Below are 20,981 nucleotides of genomic sequence, written 5' to 3' on the forward strand. Positions count from 1 at the left end.
CAAGCAGCTTGATAGCACCTGCACGAGATGCGCACAGGCACCTGATAGCGACACCATCTCAACGAATAAAGGAAATGCACAAAGCTTGCGCTGCGAAAACATGCAGCGATATGCAAGTCTGAAGCGTAGTGGGCGCAGATTGCGCTTGATAGTAGGCGCCTTCGGGCGTGCGCTAGGAATATCGTAAGTAGTTGTTGTCAGGACGAGCACGTACACATCGGAGATACGTCATGTAAACAGATCATATTTGTGACTACGAGTGAGAGAGCCACAACAACCGAACACAAGAGAGCAGAACATGAGAACACGCAAACAGCCCCTAGAGCACAGTCCACAATAGATCATCGACTCCCTCATCTCTATTCTTCTGACAGGCCACCACCGCACAGAACATATGCTTACTCGCATTCACACTAATCACCTCAAACATCCCACTCTCCAGCACTTTTCCAAAGTCGACCAGAATGCGCCCAATCGGTCCCCGCGAACTCTTACGCATCGATCTAAAATCGCTACGAATATCCACGTTCTCCCAGATGATATCGACGTCGAAGTCCTCATGCGGAGTGGTATCTGGCGGAGGCGATTCTAACCTAGGGGCAGTGGGGGCATTGGGGGTAGTAGACCCTGTAATTACTGTTAGAGTTATGTTTACAGAGGTCGAAAAGATAAGACAACGAGTGGCTCTGATGGGTAGCAGCAGTGGGCGTGTGGAGGATTGGGAGCGCATACTCGGTGCACTTGCAGTATTCTCTACACTCTGCATTCTGGCAGTCGTACACTCTTTTGCTAGTGCAGCGACAGCCAGCCGAGCCTCCTTCGTAGCAGCGTGGTAGGGTGTTACCTCCGCTGCGGCAAGTGACTTCGTATTTGACAAGCGCTTCAAAGGTTCCGTTATCCGCGCTCTTCTTCTCTGGAGGGGTAGGCGTGGCAGTGATGATTGTGAGAAGAGTTGCTAAGGCAGTCAGGTTCGGGAGGAGCATGCTGTTGCCTACACTATAGCCGGACGAATGAGGGGCTGCAGACAACAAGCACGGGATGATGGCTACAATAACGAAAGGACCAACAGGCTCCTTTTATATTCGAAGCATGCCTCTCAAGCAGAGATGTTGCGGCACAAAACACCGACCTTCTCCTCCCTTGGATAGAGGCTAACCTCCCTCCTCGTGTAGCGGCAAACCCAGTCGGCCGGAATTAGCCAATAAGAGAGCAAGGTCAGCAAGCATTCACGCGAGATACTGTATCTTATATCAAGTCTTCCCGGCCTACTAGGGTTTCCGTCATACAAGTAGGGTAGTTGTGTTGGTCGTCATCCGAGATGCCCACAAGGGTTTCAATTGACTTCACTCAATCAGGACGCAGAAGCTCAAATAGGTCAAGCTTAACCCAACTGCAGTACAACAATCTCAGGAATGCGCAGTGCTGAACTACGCCGCAATATAGAGAAGATAAGAAGATGCTGCGGACACTGCTGTCAGAACTCAACCCGCTTTACGAGCGAATGATGCTGCAGATAGCGGCTCAAGATGCCGAGACTACAGAGTACTGTGAAAACATTCTTCGGTCGATCACGCTTGCCTTCCGGCCGCTGCAGCTGAAAGAGCTCGCCGCAACTGCAGGCCTTCCTAGAGATCAGTTCGGCGACGTGCAAGCAGTCGTCGACCTTGTTAGGCGCTGCGGCTCGTTTCTAACTGTGCGCAAAGGCATAAAGATGCTATCACATATCAAAAATGAGATTGGAGCATTGGGGTTGGTATTGTAGTTCTAGAAACATTAGGGTAGAGCGTCTCATGAGGCAGGTGCAACGGGACGCACGAAGCCAGTCGCGCCTGTCATGCTTAACGCTTCTACCTACAACAACCACGAAATAGGATGCACCTTCGTATCTCGTACCGTACAGCTCAGATAAAGCGGTAAACGTGCCTCTTACTGTGTTTGCTGCCCAGCATTGGCGTTCGCATGCGCTAGTTGCATACGCTTCTTCCATGATCCCAATATCTTGGGATCACGTGTCGCCTTGAAGTCCTCCTTGAACTTCTCATACGTCGGTAGCCAAAGCTTGTTGTGCTGCGTCGGGAAGAAAGACCATGCGACCATGTTCTGCTCCTCCGCTTCGGTCATCTCAAGACATACATACTGACTAGCGTTGCTACCAGCGCTCCCGTCGTGGCTCTGGGTAATGGACAGACGGTTACCAATGCAGGTTTCATCACTGTTTGATCCGTCGGACAGCCAGCCCTGTATCATCGCGACAGATGAGAGCAACGTAACCGCGATGATGAGAAGTTGGACGGCGAGGCAGGCCATGCCTAGCGTGACAGCATGGACACCGAAAGCTAGCCAGCAGATAGCACGGCTAACCAGGTGGAGTTTCTCGGAGGCTGGGCGAGCTTCGGTGAGCAGAATATCTTGCGCGATGCCAGTCGTGGTAATGACAGTCAGACGCTTACCGTTTGGCACGGTGATGAAGAGCTTGACTTCTTTCTTCTTTGTCGCCTGATTGTCCAACTGCTTGACAGCCTCGTCGATGCTATCGCGGAAGTCGACGAGAATGCAGGCTCGAACATAAACCAGAGCGACAAGACTGAGTGAAGCAGCGAGACCATACCAGTCTTGTATCAGCATCGGCCAGATGACCAGGAAAGCGTTCACTAAGAAAGCTAACCAAAATCCAAACCACTGCTCAGTCTGACGTCTAGGAACAAGATGATCAGATTGAATCTCAAGCCGCGTAGAGTTGTACGACAGCTTCTGACACGACAGCCAGCGTGTAAACCAAGCGCTTAGATCGGTTGCCTTAATGCCTTCGGTGATGTTGTATAGTTCAAAGCCTGGAATCGGTTCCATGACTGAGTTATCGGCGAAGATGTGACCAGCGAGGAGAGGAAAATATTCGAAGGGTGAATAGACGAGACGGCCAAGGGACTTGCGGACCGCATCGGCGCCCAGAAGCGTTACGATACCGAGCGCATCGATCTTGAAGGGACTCCAGTTCTTGATGTTGACTGGTTGCGTCATGATGAGACGCGAGATGAGAAGTGGGACGGCGGCGGTAAAGCCGGCGACGGTAGATGCGATACTGCAGTGATAAGTATATATTTCGAGCGCCAGAGGGGTTTATACGTACAGTGTATCCATCGTTGTTTGCTCTAGCGGGTTGAGCAAATACGAGTGTGGGTGAGATGGAGAATGGAAACCGCAGTGAGTTTCTCGAGCTTTATGGAAGGAGGGAGACTAGAAAAAGGTACTTCTGGGCTACGGGCGATAGGGGGCTGTGCAAAGCAAACGACTGTGTCACGAGTGAAGCTCAGTGCACGCAGGGCATTGCAAGTACAACTCAGTCCATTCACTGAAGCGGCTGATATCGATTGGCCCTATCATGCACATGTCCATTCCCTGCTACTTCCACCGCAATACCTTCACGCGTTGTCTTTGTCCTCTCCTTGTGTCTCATTCTTCTTCAGCATCCAGTCCTCAAGCTCCGTAGGGTAATTCTCCGGCTCACCACTCTCCCGTAAAGAGAGGAGGTGAGAAGTAGACATGCGATCAGTCCTCATCTGCCGATGAATCTCGTCACGGTGTATAGGGCGACTGAATTCGGGCGGCGAGATGGCGCTGGGATATGGGAGATGGAGTTTCCTGTATTCGCGTTAACCAAACTTCGCCTGATAGTGGAAACGAATTACTTACCGGCGCCGTTCTTCCAGCTCCTCTGCGAAACCCCCATACTGATCCTTGTACTTGACGAAGATCTCTGCTATACGCTCCATGTGTTTCGAAACTACCAGGCCAGTGTCTATATCTTTTCTGGCGGCATGTAGTGCAGCCTTTTCTGCTTCCAGTAAATCGGCCGGGAGAAGCCAAGGATGCCGATTGCTGCGCTCTCCATGTAGTACATTCGATGCTTCCTGAAGCATCTGCCAGCACAATCTCGCTGATTTGGCGTAGTTGAACATACATTTAGCTAGATCGAGCGACAGAAACATGCGGAATATTCCCAGGTAGTTCTCTGGATTCGATCTCCTGAAGTCAACTTGCATGTGCTCGATTGTGGATGATGTACCATCCATTGCTTGTATGATGCGACTTCCGTAGGCATTGATCATCAACCCGCCCATGATTTCCTGGTGCTGGTAATTGTACATGATGGCGCGTAGCATGGAGATTGAAAGATCAATGGAACGCGGCTTCAAGGGTCGTGCATCTCTGTCTAGGCGGCGCCTGTTCCTCGCAAAGTCATGAGCTTTAGCACCCATTGCTAGCCGAGCTCGTGCAGAGCAGTCTTTCACACTCTTTGGTACGTCTGATGCACAAAAGATCTTCTTCTTTTCAAAATGTGCCATCGCTATATCGAGCATCTCCCATCCTTTCTCGAGGATTGCTTTAGTCGGATCATTGGAATGGCGGAGCTGCAAGAGCGCATTTTGGAGATGTGCAGCCGAAGAGACTGACCCTTGCACAAGTACTTGGTCAGTCTCTTGCAACTTGACCCCAATAAAGCGGTAGAGTAGTCGAAGACCAGCCCAGACGGGGTTGAGCCCGAGATATACGTTCATGAAATCAGTGGCGTCTCCAAGATTTGCAGTACCTTTACCTGGGATGTGTGGCCACGCGCAAAGATGAAGGGTATCCGCTGTCGCATCCTTAGGACGAGGCCGTTTGTGTAAGTCGAGAAGAGCCATGTCCGTATCGAAGATCAATTCGAACACTTCATCGATTCGGCTATTAAGCCATGAGCCGCCATCCTGGAGATGCGTTGCTATCAGAACGTCCAGGAACATCTGTGTTACCATAACTTGCTCAACACCAGGCTTGATAGCACCAGATGCTGGGGTGAGAGCGTCAAACCACATGCGGGTAAAGCTATCAGCGTCAGGGAGTAGCGTCTGTCGACTGGCATCTGTCTTTGAGTGTATGCTCTTGATAGTGTGCAAACATCCTTCAAGTCTGTCGAGCGGAGTCATGGCCTCATCACCCCGACGCTTATACTCTTGAAACTCGTCCGAGGCCTCAGCAAGGTTGATACGCGGACAGTTCTGTATTCCTTCGAGCGCGCTTGCATCCTCCGCAAATTGGAACGTCTTGAGGTAGGTGTGCTGGAGTATTTCCGCGGCCAACTTATGATGCTCAGTCTGTTGTGGCGCTGATGTGTCGGCTGTTGAGATTGCGTGTTCATCTTCCGGTCTTGTCGTAGGCTCAGTAGGGGTGTGCAGGCCTACTTCTACTTCTGGCTCAACTAGCAACATCAAAATCTCATCCATGGATTTGATGTCTGGAAATTTCTCCGTGAAATCACGTGCAAGTGTGCAAGCAACCTCGTTCGCACATTGTGTCATGGCGGCAGTGGACATGAGGTCGGCGATGGCTCCTTTTGTGTCCATGAAGATTTTCCAGTTATGTCGGACAGTGAGACGGAGCTCAAAGAAGTCTTCGAGCAAGCAATGGATGGCCACCAGGGTATCACCCTTTGAATCAAGTTGATACAAAGTCTCCTCGGGAAGGTTCTTGGAGTCTGACGCTGGTTTGGGCGCTGGTGGGACCTCCTCCTGATCGTCCTCGTCCTTGTCCGATACACCCGTCCGTTCGAGCACCCCAAAGGTATTCTTAGACCCCGGCGCAGCAGCTGATACGGACTTTGTGGCGCGTTGCGACTTGGACGAACGCTGGACAAATGGCTGAAGCAGCTTACGTACAGTTTCTAACGTCTCGTTGAAGTGGCTATGCGTATCGTTGCTTCTTTGGAGGTCTGCATTACCCGAACACTTTTCTTGAAGTTTGAACCAGGTAGAGCACCGCACGCGAGCAACCAGGGCATTTGACAACGCGTCATACACAGAACGGGGTACATGGAATGACGACGACTTCGTAGATGCAATTTGCTTCGCGCACTCCATGAGCTGGTGCGTGGTAAGGTTCTGTGAAGATCTGTGGGTTTCCGATTTCTCCCGTTCACGGGCTTCTTTCCTAGCCTTTCCCTTCAGCCGTGGGCCTTGACGAGCGGCTGATTGAGGAGAGTCGGACGTATCGGGGTTCTCTTGAAGATGAAAACCAGAGCTTCCCGCAGTCACAGCCAGCCATGTAACGAAGTAGTCTGTATCCTTCTTGTATCGCCTGAAGGATCCGTTGAGGTGATCTGGAAGCATGTTCGCGTCTGAATGAGTAGACCTGCTGTATGTGAGTGGAGTAGCCCAGGGGTTCAAGTGGTGTCGGTGATAAGGTTGGGAGTTGTAGGGGCGAGCGTCAAAGCGCTATTTATCTTCGGTAGACAAAGCTGGATCTCTTTAGATCGGTAAAGTCAAACCTCTGCCCTGTAAGAGGTCGTACATTAAATAGTGCACTCTTTTTATCAAGGCTTGCTTCTGAGAGACATATCTCTCGTGGACAAGCCACCTGAGACAAGCCCATATCACGAGCCAAGACAATTGAGGCTTTGATCAAGACCTCATGGGCAATACCATAGCTCTCTCAGATCCCGCCACATGTGAGATCTATGTCAGTAGCTCAGGTATTAGTAGAACCTGATTCAGGGAAGATGGTACCCACTAGAAACGCTAAGAATGTCTCCGCGGTAACAGTTATAAGTGGGCGTGCATATCCCTCTTTCACACATACTGTATTGTACCAAAGTAACCCGACCCCTAGGTGATGCAAGCAAAAATGAGGAACCTAATCCCTAGAGCGGAGAGATAATTAAGAAAGGACGTATTGTGTCGCGAATGCTGGAGGTGTATAAGAAGCAACGTGTTCTAGAGACGACGATCGAATCGCGCAGTCGCGCCATGGCCTCCTCTGACCAACTCTCATTGATGCATGACGCGTAGCGGTATGTTTGTTGACTGACGGCACTGGATGGGCGGTCGCTGAACTGTCTTGAAGCTCAGGTTTGAGTGAGCTGGCCTGGCCACAGCGCGGCTGTGACTGGGACGCGCCCGACGCGAGGGCACAAAGTGGGTCTGCTTAGTCATCACGCGCCTTCAGCCCGCAGCCGCGACCTGGGCAGGCGCACGCGTCGCAGCGTCGCAGCATCACCGCATCGTAAGACACTAAAGGAAGGTACGTGTGTTCTGGCTATAGAAAGCCCATTTCGCAATGGGAGAAAGCACATTGGGCATCGCACGTCTGAACTGCTAAAATCCCTACTGGAAGCATGCTTTCCGGCAATGGGAGACCTCCGCCTGCAAACCCTTGTCACAGTTTCTGACACCAGCGGTATGCAAATCAGTTGTTTGAAGGATAACGGTAGTCAACGACCGGGAAAAACTCCTCCTTGATCTGCCGTGGAGAAACGAAGCGAAACATTGGGTTCGAAGAGCCTGCCTTATCGTTGGTTCCACTTGCGCGACTTCCGCCGAAGCTCTGCTGGCCGATGAGCGCGGCGGTGGTCTTGCAGTCTGATGGCTCGTTAGCTTCCGCGCTGATCGCCATTCCGGTAAGACTCACTGATATAGAAGTTACCAGCAGAGTAGCGGAGCGCGTCTTCAGCCTCACGTATGGCGATACGGGAGTTGGCGAAGACAGCACCTGTGAGCGCGAAATTACCACCAGCCTGATCGATCTTCTCTAGGATCTGGGTCCACTCAGCATCAGGGTAGACGTATATTGCGAGTACAGGACCGAAGATCTCATAGTTGAAAAGCTTGTGGTCTGGCGAGTCTGCGAGGTACACGGTTGGCTTGATGTAGAAGCCTTCAGAGTCATCGTAGGTACCACCGGCTAGGAGATTGAGTGAAGAATCCTGATTACTTTCATCGATGACAGCCTTGATCTTTTCGAATGAACGACGGTGGATGACTGGGCCCATGAAGGCGGCGAGATCTTCGTGCGGATTGCCCTGAGTAATACCCTTCACGTCATCGACCAACGTGTCGATGAACTCCTTCGATCGAGACTCTGGAAGGTACAGGCGAGACGTTGCCGAACACTTTTGACCCTGGTACTCGAAGGAAGCGCGAACGACGTGCTTCACCGCAGATTGGACATCCGCCGTTGGATGGAGGAGAGTGAAGTTCTTGCCACTTGTCTCTCCTACCATTCGTGGAAATTCGCGATACGTGTTGTTCCCAACACCCTGACCGATACGAGCACAGAGAGACCTAAAGACGTCTGAGGAACCTACGAAGTTAAGCCCAGCGAAGTCTCGGTGGTTAAGCACGACATCGTTGATCTCTTCGGGCTCTCCAGGCACGAACTGAATGACATCAGGTGGCAGACCAGCTTCAAGCAAAATTTTGTACACGAGGGTGCTCGCGTAGATATTTGAAGGCGACGGCTTCCAGAGTACCACATTTCCCATGATGGCAGGGCCCGAGATCAGGTTACCGCCGATAGCTGTAAAGTTGAACGGCGAAACAGCGTAGACGAACCCTTCCACCGGGCGGTAGTCCATGCGGGACCACATCCCGTCTGTACCTCGCTCGGGTTGTTTTCCAAGAATCTCCGCCGCGTAGTTACAGTTCAGCCGGAAGAAGTCCGCCAGCTCAGCTGCAGCATCTACTTCGCCTTGCCAAATGTTCTTCCCTTGGCCAAGCATGGTTGCCGCAATGAGCTCATACCGGTACTTGGTCGCTACTAGCTCCGCGGCTTTGAGAAAGATTGCCGCTCGATCAACAAAAGCCGTATTCTCCCATGACTTCTTGGCTTTGAGGGCCGACTCGATGGCTATTGAGACCTGCTCTTTGGTTGCGAGTGGGTAATTGGTGAAGGTAGTCTGGTGCTCCGCCGGTAATGGCTGATCCCAAGATCTAGAAACTTGTTGCGACTTGCCATTGAAGTGAATCTCGCTTTGGAGGGGAATCTGCGACTTCATACGCTTTAGGGTCACCTCCAGCTGGGTGCGCTCCGGAGAGCCTCTCTCGTAAGTCGGATTTGGCTCGTTGCGTGCATCAGGTAGCCGGAATGGTACTGTGGCCTTTGTACGTAGCTGGCATTGGAGGAAGCGGAATCTCGATACATTTGTCAGAGGCCGCCTTGTGTTCTCAGAAAGTCGTGCGAGGCTTCGGGTGGTCAACATGGTGGGGCAGAGAGAGGTATGGTGAGCACTCTGTCGTGGATCTACCTTCTATACCTGCCTCTCCACGATAACTTCGCAACGGCAATGCATTCCGACGACACATACTATGCCTAGCGACATCGCTGTGACTCTCATGCCCGCGAATACCCGTTTGCGACAAACAGCACGGCGACTTGTGGTTGGCTGATAAGCTTACCATGCCATGCCATCGCTGCGCAAATTGATCGGGAGGCCTCCCGACATATGGTCGCGTAAGTGGCATTACGGCCAGGGCACTGAACCGGAAAAGACCTGCACACCCAGATAACGTCGCCTCTCCATTTTCAATCACGAATCCTCTCCCGACGGTGCTAAGAGCTCCAATGGGTCAATCTGTAAAGCGGTGGTTGGGACGCTCGATGAGGAACGCTCGTGTGTGAGGGACGGAAGCGCACCCGACGCACGGCTCAGTGTGCGAGGCGCTAACCCAGCCGCTTAGATTGATCATCCAGGGGAACGCGTAGGGCGTCGTTCTGTCGACGCGTCACTTCAGAATCGCGGCCATCCCACAGACTACATTACGATTTCGGAGGGTACGCGTGAGAAAGCTCAACTGGTAGACGGATGGTGTTTTGTGAGGATCAGAGATGCTCACACGATGGCAGGTGCCAAGCGATGACATCAGCTCCCTGTCAGTCCCCGCATTAGTGTCCAGGCGGTATCTAGCCGGAATCGGCCGTCGATGTCTCTGGCTCATGACTGCAGAGCTTCTGCATGCGAGCTTGCACGCGTTACTTCCGCGTCGTTTCCGACGAATTCGTAAAACTGCCCATATGCCCTTCCGATTCGTAAAGAGTCTCGGCGAGCAGGATGCCATCCTCCAACGACCATCAAAGAGTGACTAAACGATCATCAAACGCGTACGCAGCTTGCATGGGGCCGACGTGGTGCACTATTGACAACTACGGGCAGTTGCTCGCGATGCAGGAGGCAAAAGATCAAATGCTCGGGACAGCAGCCGTGCTCCAATTGTGGCAGACGAAGCCTTACTTGCATCTTTGATGATAGAGAGAACAAGATCCTAGTGACTCAAGGGTAGCTTAGGAGCACTACTATCTGGATGAGCAAACACTAATGCTGCTCAGATATCTCTCCGATCTCCAGGCGAAGATAGCCCGGTTGGAGCAGAATCCAACATACGAGTCGGGTGCATCACAAGCACGAACGATGGCTAACGATAGGGCGGCTCAAGCCAGGGATGGAAGCTCACCAGCAGCGGATGACGATCGACCACCGGCGAACCCATCGAGCTTTGAGGGGACGAGGGACAATTCACCCATACCTAGACCCGACCCAGATGAAGCAAATCTAATGAACCCGCTTATTGAGTCATCCAAGTTCATGTCTTCATCCTCTGGACGCCCATGTAAGCTTTTGGCATACGCTTAATGAATCACAACTAAGACCTTTTATAGTTTATCTAGGCACGTCTTCGAATTGGTCATTCCACGGACAAATCCTCAACTTGGTGCATGAGCACATCCGAAAATCACCGCTACCTAGCGCCGAACTGCTATTTGATGGCTCTGCATACGAAGATCTCTGGGATGGCACACGTAGCCTTCCAGACTCCAACTCTCCGATCATACCTAGTATCGACTACGCCATCTTTCTGTTCAATGCTGTGAAGTTTCACTGCGCCCAGCTTGTCCATCTCTTTGACGAAGACGAGTTTATGGCAAACTTGCATGCCTTCTACTCGAACAACGAGAGAGATACATGGAAAGATAGCTTGTGGTACATACACTTTCTTCTCATCCTCGCTTTTGGTAAGACCTTTATCCAAGGGAAGAGTCAGACGCCGCGGCCGCCAGGCGCAGACTTCTTTGCCTACGCTGTTCAAATTCTGCCTGATACCAGTCGTCTTTGCCGCGAGCCCTTAATGGCAGTCGAAATACTTTGCTGCATAGCGCTATTTCTGCAAGCCTTAGACTCAAGAAATGCAGCACATGTAACAGTACGGCGTCAATCATATCTTGTAGATATTCACTGACCTTACTAGATAGGTCAAGCTATGCGCATATCAATGATTGAAGGAATGCATACCGACATGCCTGTGGAAAATCTAGGCCAACCTCTTGTTCAGCGATGCCGTAAGATCTGGTGGACGGTATATATCCTCGACCGGCAAATGACATCTTTGATGGGACTACCTCAATCGATTCGAGATGAGGATATAACTTGTCAGCTTCCAGATTTTGGGGGCTCAGTTCAAAGAGTGACAGCCCTCGACATGCAGATCAAGCTTGCACGTATCTATGCGGAAATAGCTAGGAGTATGTGCGTCGACATCCATCTCATATACGCGATTGCTGACCAAATGCCTAGCTGTTTATGGTTCTAAAGGTCGGCTACGCAAGAAGTTTGTCTTAAGCATTAAGGCTGTTTTAGGCGATCTCACGTCCTTAGCGGAAGAACTCCGACATTCATTTCCGCTGCATACGAACGAACGCTTTGGCGGAATCTCGAGGATGCCGGCTTATCTACATCTACTCTACTATCAAGTATGATCCACATCTCTTGCGATACCGAATAACTCTGACAAACTACTAGACAATCGTTGTTGTGACGAGACCGTTGCTCTTCTGTTGTATGAAGAAGGTCTTTGAGTCACCAAGAGAGGTGCAACCGCTGATCTCATCACGCAAGATACGCCATCTACTATGCATGTCACTTGAATCATCTCAGAAGATTATCGATATCCTAGAGATTCTACACGATCAAGGGTTACTGGGTATAGAGCTCAGCCATTTCGCAATGTCGTGGACTGATCATGATGCAGAAACCTTCCTCCCCTGGGATCTTGATGCACTCTTTGTATCAACTATGGTCCTCATCTTGACGCGTTTCATCGACCCTAGTCTAATGGACGACCAGAGGCTTTATCTAGGCAAAGCCTACAGATTCTTCAATACTATCATGTCTAGCGGTAACCGTATCGCAGGATTTCGCACCGTGGAGCTCCGCAAGCTTGATGAGATGTTAGCGGAGTACTCCAAGAATAGGGAGCGGCCATTAACGTCACCTAACACTATCGGCCTGGAACCAAACATGCAACGTCCACTCTCATTTCCTCCCGGCTATCAATCTGTAGCCGGTTTGCCAAATTCGCAAGATGCGGTGCGCCCTTCATCTTATACAGGAATTAGTGATGAAGGGAGTGGATTTGGTGATGATTTGACTGCCGAGCAAATATTGGCTGTAGCAGAGTCTATGGACGTGGAAGGGACTGACTGGCTTTCTTTTGCAACGTTGAACGACTACCAGATCATTGATCCGAGCATCTAATGACTACTATCACCACCATACGGACCACGCGCAATGACCAGGACGAGCTTCACGGAAGGCGCACATAAGCCGAAATCTTCACATCTTCGGCTTCATCGCTTCCTGTTCTTGCACGTCGCGAATCTCTCTAACAGTTCCTGTCCGCCAGCTCACATCATGGTCGAAGGTCTCTCCCTTAGCCTGCTGCTTGGGCACTCTCCAACGCCACCTCAGAATACTCTGCTTTCCGTCGGGTGCGTTCAGCAAGTTATCCACCCATCTTCCGACGATCGGGAACATCTTGAAACCATGACCGGAGTCACCCGACAGTATTATGACAGAAGAGGAAGTGTTCGGCACGTAGTCGACGATGAAGTCCGAGTCTGCTGTGTCTGCGAACCAGCATATGAACTTCTCGACTAGGGGTCGATCGGCGAGGTAGGGCAGTGTTTGGCGGAGAAGTTCGCGCATCTGTTCTTCGTCGTCTTTCGGTACGAAGCGCATGAGCTCTTGCGGTGCTTCAGAAATCCCGGTGCCTGGGTTAGTGTTGATGTAACCACCTCCCATCGGGCAAATCTTGAGGAGATTCGTCGTTGGGTCTGGCTCGAAGAAGAAACCGAGGTCGCGGGCGTATGTTACTGGGATGCCGCGAAGTGCTGCCGTCTCGTCGTCGGTAAGGCGGACGTGTGCAACTGACCAGGATTTCGCGGACACTTCGGCACCGATCTCAGGAACAATCTTGTGGGCTGCGGCACCAACAGCGACAATGACTAACTTGGCGGCATGGAATTGCACAGCCTTTGTTCGGACACCGATGCTCCTTCTGTTCTTGCCCGATCCCTCATATACGATCTTCTCTATCGCACCGACTTTTTCACCCAAGAAGAATCTAACGCCATTCTTCCTGGCCTCGCGGTAAATCCCTCTCAGCGCATTAGCTGAGTGTACATAGCCGTCATACTTGGACACGTAGCCCTTCCAGCCGGGCATGTCACCGGTGAACTGCCAAGCTCCAGCTACATCACGTACGTCTTGAGGGCCCGAAATAAGATGAAAGAAAGGCTTCATCTCCGGGTGCTTCTCCGCAGCTATCTGGAACCGGTGCAGCGTTCCCACTGCTTTTTGAGATGCAGCACCAGAAACAACATTAAGATAGCCAACCCGGTGGAAGTAAGGCGCGTAGAGGGGCGTTTGCCAGGCGTGGGTGGCTTCCTTTTGGTATGTCAGTCGTTGCTCGAACGATCAGTCCCTCATAGCATTGCTTGGGTTGCAGACAGCTACATACCACGGCCAGATCTGTATAGAAATCGTCTTCGTATTCCGCCCGCATGATCTTGTTCAGGTCGTTGCCAGCAGACCATCGGGATGGGATCTCTTCATCTTTCTCGAAGACCGTGATGTTGGTGTAGCCTTTCCTGGAGAGCTCAAGAGCCGTGGAGAGACCGAACGCGCCTCCCCCGATGATAGCTATAGCGTCGCTTTTCAAAATACCCATGGTGATAAAGTCAGGAAAGATGCGAAGTACGAATGTAAGGACAAACACCTTGAAGCGTCACAGTATGTCATGAGACCCTGGAAGTGCAGTCGTGCGACGTGAGTGTCCAGTCCATACACGACACGACGCCATCGACCAAAGTCTCACCAGACTGTCATACGGGATCATATCCGCTGTCGCATGCATTGTCAGCCCCCGCAGATGTTGCAAGCGTTATCGTCGTGTTGTGATGCTTGCTCCTGACTTGCCCAGTGCACGCTAGTGTTATCGATAAGGTCGTCTCCACAGAATGTCTGACGCTGTTTGGTCCGTGTCTTCCCCCTTCCTGCAAGGTCGGATGGCCTCCCGACACTTCGAAAGCGAGACTTGTATCGCCCAACCGTGTTTCATGCCCTCTTCTGGCATGGATGGTATGTCGACTTGCTGGCATTACGATGACCGAGCACAGCCGTGATTCCTGTGACCGAAGTCGCGAGATCAGCGATAGATCCCAGATTGACAGCCTCCAGCAAGTCCTTCTTCGTACATTGGATATTATCTTCTAACCGCATACCAGGAATGTAGTCAAAAGAGCACTCTTAGACAGAATTTTCTTGTTATATACGTCTGGGACGTAGTTCTTGAACACATTCCGACAGCGACCGCTGTTCATCGCAACGAAGCTGTGTCCTACATATGGAAGCTCTATGCACACCATATACGGCCAACGATAAGCTTGATAAGAAAGTTGCTACATGGATGCATAGTATGATCGAGCACTTGCCAGCCTCGTTACTCTTCTGTCAAGACGCTTCGCCAACGTACTTTCCCAACTAGGTGGAAGACGTGCGCTTTGTTCCGACATGTTTTCTCAACGCTGCAACGAGATCATGTATCGAGACAATTCATACCTCCTTGCGCTATACGGGCGGAGCATACGAGTGTTCACAAACGTAATACTCAAAAGGTAGCTTCGCTCTTATATTACGCCGACATCGTCATGCATAACCCGATCCAAGCCGCATCGACAATCAACCCCGCATTGGCCTACTTCCAGAGGGATGTCGCGTTCGGTCATAATTACCATTGGTCTCGTTCTGCTTATCACTTCGCCTCTTGCATTATACTATTGGTAGTGCCGACCACATCCGGACTTTCCACGCGATTCGGCTGCACGTCCGAGCTATGCCTGGACGCGATAGTCACGAGCATGGCGATGCCCCACGTTCGAGACGTGGAGCGGGGTCGTGCATCATATGGTAGAGATACGGTTTGAGATAAGGAAGGCGATGAAGAGGTAGAGTTGTAGGAGCACTCTACATATCAGCTTCAATCGTCTATCTTGAAACACTCTTCCATCTTTGGCTGGCTTCTTTAGTCTCGCCACCTCACATTTGATTCATGATGCTTCATCAACGGCTTACTAGATCAACACTGCGAGCAGTAGCAAGCAGGAAATGTCTCATCAATGGCTTCAACACGTTCGAGACACGTCTCAGCTCTACAACTGCACTTCCACGGATGAAGGCTTCGGCTACACAAATATCAAAACCGTCACCCACACAATACCCGCTATCAGCAATGCCGACGCACATGTTGCTCCGTTCGCTCTTCGTCGCCACAATATCATCCAACAAGTTCCTTTTGATACCATCACTCAACCTGCTCTCCTTCTTCTCGAAACCGAATCGAAGCCTGTTGTTCAACATAGATCGAAACCCCGTACTGAAAGCTATTCTGAAGAGAACGCTATATAATCAGTTCTGCGCGGGTGAAACACAACAAGAGACACGAGCTTGTGTAAAGCAACTGAAAGATCTAGGGTTCAAAGGGGTGATCTTGACATATGCGAAGGAGATGGTGTTCGACCACAAGACAAAGTCTGCAAATCATCATACCTCAGAGAACTTCGTTGATGAAAAGACTGTTGTGGCGCGTGATACAGACATCGAAGCCTGGAGGGTAGGCACACTAGGAACGCTTGATCTCATCTCTGAGGGAGACATCTTAGCTCTGAAGTAGGCATAAATACGATGACTTACTCAACGTATGACTGACATCTTCTAGAACAACAGGCGGTGGTCCAGCCGTCTCATCAGCATTCAGCAAAGGCGAGCTTCCACCCCAGCAAATGCTCGACGCCCTAGATGAGATAGCGACCCAATGTAAAGCACGAAATGTCCAGATCATCATCGACGCTGAGTCTCAGCACTGGCAAGCAGGCATCGCTCGTACGACACTCGAACTAATGCGCAAGTTCAACCGCAATGGTAAAGCTGTCATCTACAACACATATCAAGCCTACCTCAAGGACACTCCCACAGTCCTCGCACACCATATGGCCGAGGCGGAAAGAGATGGGTTTACTCTTGGTCTCAAGCTCGTGCGTGGTGCATACATTCTCTCCGACAACCGGTCCTTGATCCATGACACCAAAGAAGACACAGATAACGCCTACAATACGATAGCACAGGGTGCGCTTCGTCAGCAAATAGGCAGCTTCGGGGCATCTGGATCATCTGCCCGCCGGTTTCCTTCTGTAAACCTCTTCCTCGCTTCTCACAACCGCGAAAGCGTGCTCTCGGCCCACAAGCTCCACCGACAGCGCTCGGAAGCCGGTCTACCTACTGTTCCCGTCGCTTACGGACAGCTTCACGGCATGTCAGATGAAGTCAGCTTTTCCTTGTTAGCGGAGAAGGGGGCAGGTGGCAAGAAGCCTGAGGTGTTGAAATGCACCACTTGGGGTAGTATGGGCGAATGTGTGGGGTATCTACTTCGGAGGGCTGTGGAGAATCGCGATGCCGTGTTGAGGACTAAGGATGAGTTTACCGCATTGAAGAAAGAAGTTAGGAGGAGGTTCTTCTGGGCGTGATAGAGGGTTGCGAAACTACGCGTAGGAAGTTAAGAGTGGTCAAGTTGTATGAGAGTAGCGGGGCTTGTACGATGCATGATCGTAGGATGCGCATGAATTATCCGTCATGTTTTAGGTGTCGTAGTCATAGTCATAGTCAAATATAACAACTGCTTTGTTGTTAATAAGCGGCTACTGTCGGTGTCTGCGTGTTATTCCTGTCAAGGGTCCATTGGGATGCAGAAGAGATGTAGGCACGTATGTGGGTCTCCGTAGTGGCTTTCCCCGCTGACAACTGCGCGGAAAAGAGTGGGGGCCGGCTTCCTTCCCGAAACCATCAAACGAAGCCATCAGATCCAATGCGCAGAGTAGAGATATCACTAGTCAAGTACGCTGAAGAGTTTGAAGCTCTTTTGAAAAGGTCAGGGTATTAAAATCCGGAGTCGTACAACAGAGTTACGACAAACGACGTTTCCCAAGCCGCAGGCAACAACACTTTCGCAAGCGACAATGTTAGACAAAACACTATGCATGCTGGGATGCGGTAAGTGCCCCCCACGAAGAACAATGACATGTCTCGAACAAGACCTCTGAACCACCATCGATTAGGCAATCTCGGCACCTCGATCCTCCAAAGCCTCCTAAACGCGCCTCCGGACTCCTTCTGCGGCATCACCCAATTCATCGCCTGCGTGTCAAGCGAATCCTCCGAAAGACGCCTCAAATTCGTCTTCTCGCGGTACGAAAACGTGCAAATCACGCGAGACGACAACGTTTCCGCCATCAAGAGCTCGCATGTGATCATCCTGGGCGTCGATCCGTCCCAAGTAGAAGCCACATTAAGCGATATCGCGATTATAGAGGCATTACGGGGGAAACTGCTCATCAGCATAGTAGCAGGCTGGACGCGCGATGCGATTGAAAGACTCATTGATGCGGAGTGGGAGGTTTGGGAGGGTATTCGGGATCAAGATACGAGAGGAGCTTGGGTTCTACGTACACTACCGAATGTGGCGGCGCTTGTCTCGCAGTCTTTGACTGCTATTGAAGATCATCCTTCACCCACCTTCCCACCTCATTTCAAAGATATGGCATCAGCCATCTTCACGCAAATCGGTAAACCAATGTCTATCCCACCTGCCCTCATGCCCGCCACAACAGCCGTAGCAGGCTCCACACCCGCATTCTGGGCCATCATCGTCGACAGCCTCATCGACGCTGCTGTGGCTGTGGGTCTACCGCGAAAGCTGGCTCAGGAGCAGATCTACCAGAGTATGAGGGGGAGTGCGGAGATGCTTCAAAGTGGGATACAGCCGGGCGAGTTGAGGGATATGGGGACGAGTCCGGAGGGGTGTACGATTGCGGGGGTTATGGTGCTGGAGGAAGGTGGGGTGAGGGGCGTGTTGGGGAAGGCGTTGAGGGAAAGTGTTACGGTTGCTAGAGCGATGGGGAGTGTCGGGGGGAAGGGTGGGAAGGAGGTGCATGTCAATGATACTAGGAAGATATAGTAAAGACCTTACGGTCCTGGGGTGAGCCATACAAGATCGCTTTACCTCTTAAGTTGAGCTTTGTCATAGCCACCAAGAAACCTACATTGCAGTCAGCATGAACACGCCGCGCAGAAGACATGAAACCATAGAAAGCAAACTCCACCACCACATCATCACGTACACACAAGCAATGAGGAAAGTCTTAGAATCATCAACATCTGCTTACTACTCACTACCTACTCACTGGATATAAACCATATCACAGCACGTCAACCGTCGCCGTAGCGTAAACGTACACCCATCCCGACTAAAGGGGCGCATGTGCGTGCGAACACAAACTACGCCTGATCCTGTTGAACCCATGCTAATGCACCTGCCTGTGATCAAGGTATTTCCCCCACCTTTCGCTCAAACCGAGCTGTCCTTGAAAAGATATAAACGCCAGTTGGTAGTAAGGTTGAAAACGCCAAAAGTAACCCAAATAGGTATACCGGAGCTAAGTAGCAAATGAGATCTGATGTGACGCCCAAAGGAGAATACACACGTGGTTGGTTCGGAGGTGGTGAAGGAAAATATACACGGTAATGTAGAGTGTGACTGTGTGTGTGAAATAAGAACAGTGAATAGTTGCGTTGATACTTCCTTCTCTTTCTTTGTTCTTTAGCCTTCTTTGGGCTTTCAATACTGTGATGACGATGTTGTCATGTTTAGAGGATGCCAGCCCACATGCCTGGGCCTTGTGGGCGGTAGGCTTGCGCGACCTCGGTGCTGCAGCACGACCTCTTCTTGCCAAAGTCTTTCTGGACAGGAAGACGCGAGCAATAAGGAACAGTGTTCTTAGGGGACTGCAGCCCCTTTGGCTCACTGCGCGAGAGGGCGAATGACTGCGACACTGATCTATCAGGAAGCACAGGCTTCTGACCACGAAGGTCGAATGCGGAGCGAGTGCTGTGAAGCAAGTGTCGCACATTCTGCTGGAGATCAACTGAAGACCTTCCACGCTTGCGGCTTACGGGAGTGACGCACGCAGGGCTGTCGACCTTGCCTGGCGACGAATCCGAATCATCAATATGGAAGCTGTCCAGATCGGGTGAGGACATGGGCTCACTTGGAGCATACTCGTACTGCTCCTTGCACTTCGACAAAACCGGGTACGGGAGCTTCGCGCTGCGGCAGGTCGCCAACCGAGCCAAGCTGGCCTGGCTTTGGTTTGGCGCCCAGCCGGCAGACGAGACCGACGAGATTGATGAAGCACGAGAAGTGCGCGAGTTGTCCGAGATCATTGACTCTGGAGAGGACGATAGAGATGAGTTGGAAGGAGCCAGGGAAGGTCGTCGGCTTGGGAAGTGGTAAGCTTCCAGTCCGTTCCTGATGCTTGGGTTGAACTGGTCTACACAGGTGCGTGCCAGTGAGGAGCACTGTGCCTGTTGCATTGCCGTGCACATCGATGGGCGGCGCGATCCGAAAGCCATGGCACTCGCTGCAGGAGTGTTGCTGGTGATGGATTGCGGGGTCAAGGATGGGGTTGGTAGTGGACCCAAGCGAGCCAGGGATGGCAGTGACGGAGTGTGGGGAAGATCAGGCTTCGGCTCCAGGAAGCGAGGCACTTGATAGCGAGATGGAGTTGGTGTGCTCTCTTGCGATCCGTAGCCATCCATCGATGGGCAGCGGTAGGGCGACGCGTTCAACTGAGGCCTCAGAGGAGGACGTACGGGAGCGTTTGCTGACTTCTTGGGAGCCAACTGGACGATATCCAACTCAGGTGTCAAAATAGGAATGACATCTTTCCAAGTGTTGGGGATGCTAGCGCCAGGTGATGGCGGAGGAAGGGTAGGCGTGTGTCGCAGGACGACTTCTTGCCACTTCTCCCATACCGAATCAACGATGTGCAGTTTCCAGTTGACAGCTTCGAGGAAAGCCATCTCGTTGGTGTTGATTTCGCAAACCTTGAGACCAGAGATCTTGCTCCATGCGCGAGCCGAGTAGTTGCGGTCCTGGAGGTACTTGGATGCGAGGATAAGCGCAGCAAGGAACATGCGACGACCACATTGCAGCGCACGAAGAGATGCGTCTTCAGGCTGGGACATGGTGAAGTCGTGCTTGGGCAGGTGAGGCTTGATCAAGATCAAGTAGTACAAGGCAACTTGGAGAGTAGAATAGCTGGTGCGAGAGCGACGGAGGGTCTCCTGGATGAACATGCGGAGAGGAAGCACTCCACGTCCAGAAGCATTCTCACAACGGCTCTTGGGCTCTGAAAGTTGCCAGATGACCTCGACCATCTGAGTAGCGGAATCTTAAGGGGGAATAATCAGCGGGGGAACCATGGTCCAGGGATAAAACGTGTACTAACCGACGAGGCAATCGACGAAGTTGACCTTTCGGTCGGATTGCCGTACCAATTGAGGTGGGGGCTTCTGGTTGACAGTGGTCGACGATCGGCGAGGATTCTGTCGCTGCTCCAGAGGTGCCAACAGCTCAGTGCGCAGAGAAGGTAATCTCTCCTGTACAGGCTCCCGGCACACCGTAGACTGGTACTGAGGATATGTGCTAACTCGGCTGATGGGCTGGAAAGCTGACAAGCTCGCAGGATCGACAATTGTCGGCGGTGCCACTTGGTTGCGACTCCATTCTTCTGAGTCCCAGTTTGAGTGAGACGATGTGGAGCTTGCGCTTGACGCTTGTGACGCAGCGTCTGAGAATACTGAGGAGGTGGAAGAGGAAGCGGAAGAAGAAAGAGGAGCGGCATAAGGGTGGGTCTCAGCCATGTAGCCGTGGCTAGGGAGAGGAATGGCAAGACTCATGGTGAAGGAGGGGTATACAGGACGGGGCCTGGTAAGGAAAGGTAGACAA

General features: G+C 51.6%; 6 protein-coding genes across 6 annotated transcripts; 2 read left to right on the forward strand and 4 right to left on the reverse strand.

Moving 5' to 3' along the window:
* Positions 1 to 1,926: 1,926 nt before the first annotated feature.
* J4E92_003555 (uncharacterized protein) lies at positions 1,927 to 3,138 on the reverse strand (the record flags this gene model as incomplete). The annotated part of the gene is made up of 2 exons (XM_051494952.1): positions 1,927 to 3,079; positions 3,128 to 3,138. 2 exons carry the CDS (start codon positions 3,136 to 3,138, stop codon positions 1,927 to 1,929), a joined length of 1,164 nt encoding a protein of 387 aa, XP_051355245.1.
* Positions 3,139 to 7,218: 4,080 nt separating this feature from the next.
* Positions 7,219 to 9,010, reverse strand: J4E92_003556 (uncharacterized protein; the record flags this gene model as incomplete). Its single annotated transcript, XM_051494953.1, has 2 exons — positions 7,219 to 7,391; positions 7,441 to 9,010. The coding sequence occupies 2 exons, from the start codon at positions 9,008 to 9,010 to the stop codon at positions 7,219 to 7,221; spliced, it is 1,743 nt and encodes a 580-aa protein (XP_051355246.1).
* Positions 9,011 to 12,415: 3,405 nt separating this feature from the next.
* Positions 12,416 to 13,811, reverse strand: J4E92_003557 (uncharacterized protein; the record flags this gene model as incomplete). The annotated part of the gene is made up of 2 exons (XM_051494954.1): positions 12,416 to 13,528; positions 13,602 to 13,811. The coding sequence occupies 2 exons, from the start codon at positions 13,809 to 13,811 to the stop codon at positions 12,416 to 12,418; spliced, it is 1,323 nt and encodes a 440-aa protein (XP_051355247.1).
* A 1,560-nt stretch (positions 13,812 to 15,371) lies between these two features.
* On the forward strand, positions 15,372 to 16,662 carry J4E92_003558 (uncharacterized protein; the record flags this gene model as incomplete). The annotated part of the gene is made up of 2 exons (XM_051494955.1): positions 15,372 to 15,808; positions 15,858 to 16,662. 2 exons carry the CDS (start codon positions 15,372 to 15,374, stop codon positions 16,660 to 16,662), a joined length of 1,242 nt encoding a protein of 413 aa, XP_051355248.1.
* A 518-nt stretch (positions 16,663 to 17,180) lies between these two features.
* Positions 17,181 to 18,149, forward strand: J4E92_003559 (uncharacterized protein; the record flags this gene model as incomplete). The annotated part of the gene is made up of 2 exons (XM_051494956.1): positions 17,181 to 17,185; positions 17,228 to 18,149. The coding sequence occupies 2 exons, from the start codon at positions 17,181 to 17,183 to the stop codon at positions 18,147 to 18,149; spliced, it is 927 nt and encodes a 308-aa protein (XP_051355249.1).
* Positions 18,150 to 18,838: 689 nt separating this feature from the next.
* Positions 18,839 to 20,932, reverse strand: J4E92_003560 (uncharacterized protein; the record flags this gene model as incomplete). The annotated part of the gene is made up of 2 exons (XM_051494957.1): positions 18,839 to 20,424; positions 20,482 to 20,932. 2 exons carry the CDS (start codon positions 20,930 to 20,932, stop codon positions 18,839 to 18,841), a joined length of 2,037 nt encoding a protein of 678 aa, XP_051355250.1.
* Positions 20,933 to 20,981: the final 49 nt, after the last annotated feature.

The sequence above is a fragment of the Alternaria infectoria genome (genome assembly GCF_024043175.1).
Source record: "Alternaria infectoria strain BMP 0036 chromosome Unknown scaffold_4, whole genome shotgun sequence".
In the NCBI taxonomy this organism is placed as follows: domain Eukaryota; kingdom Fungi; phylum Ascomycota; class Dothideomycetes; order Pleosporales; family Pleosporaceae; genus Alternaria; species Alternaria infectoria.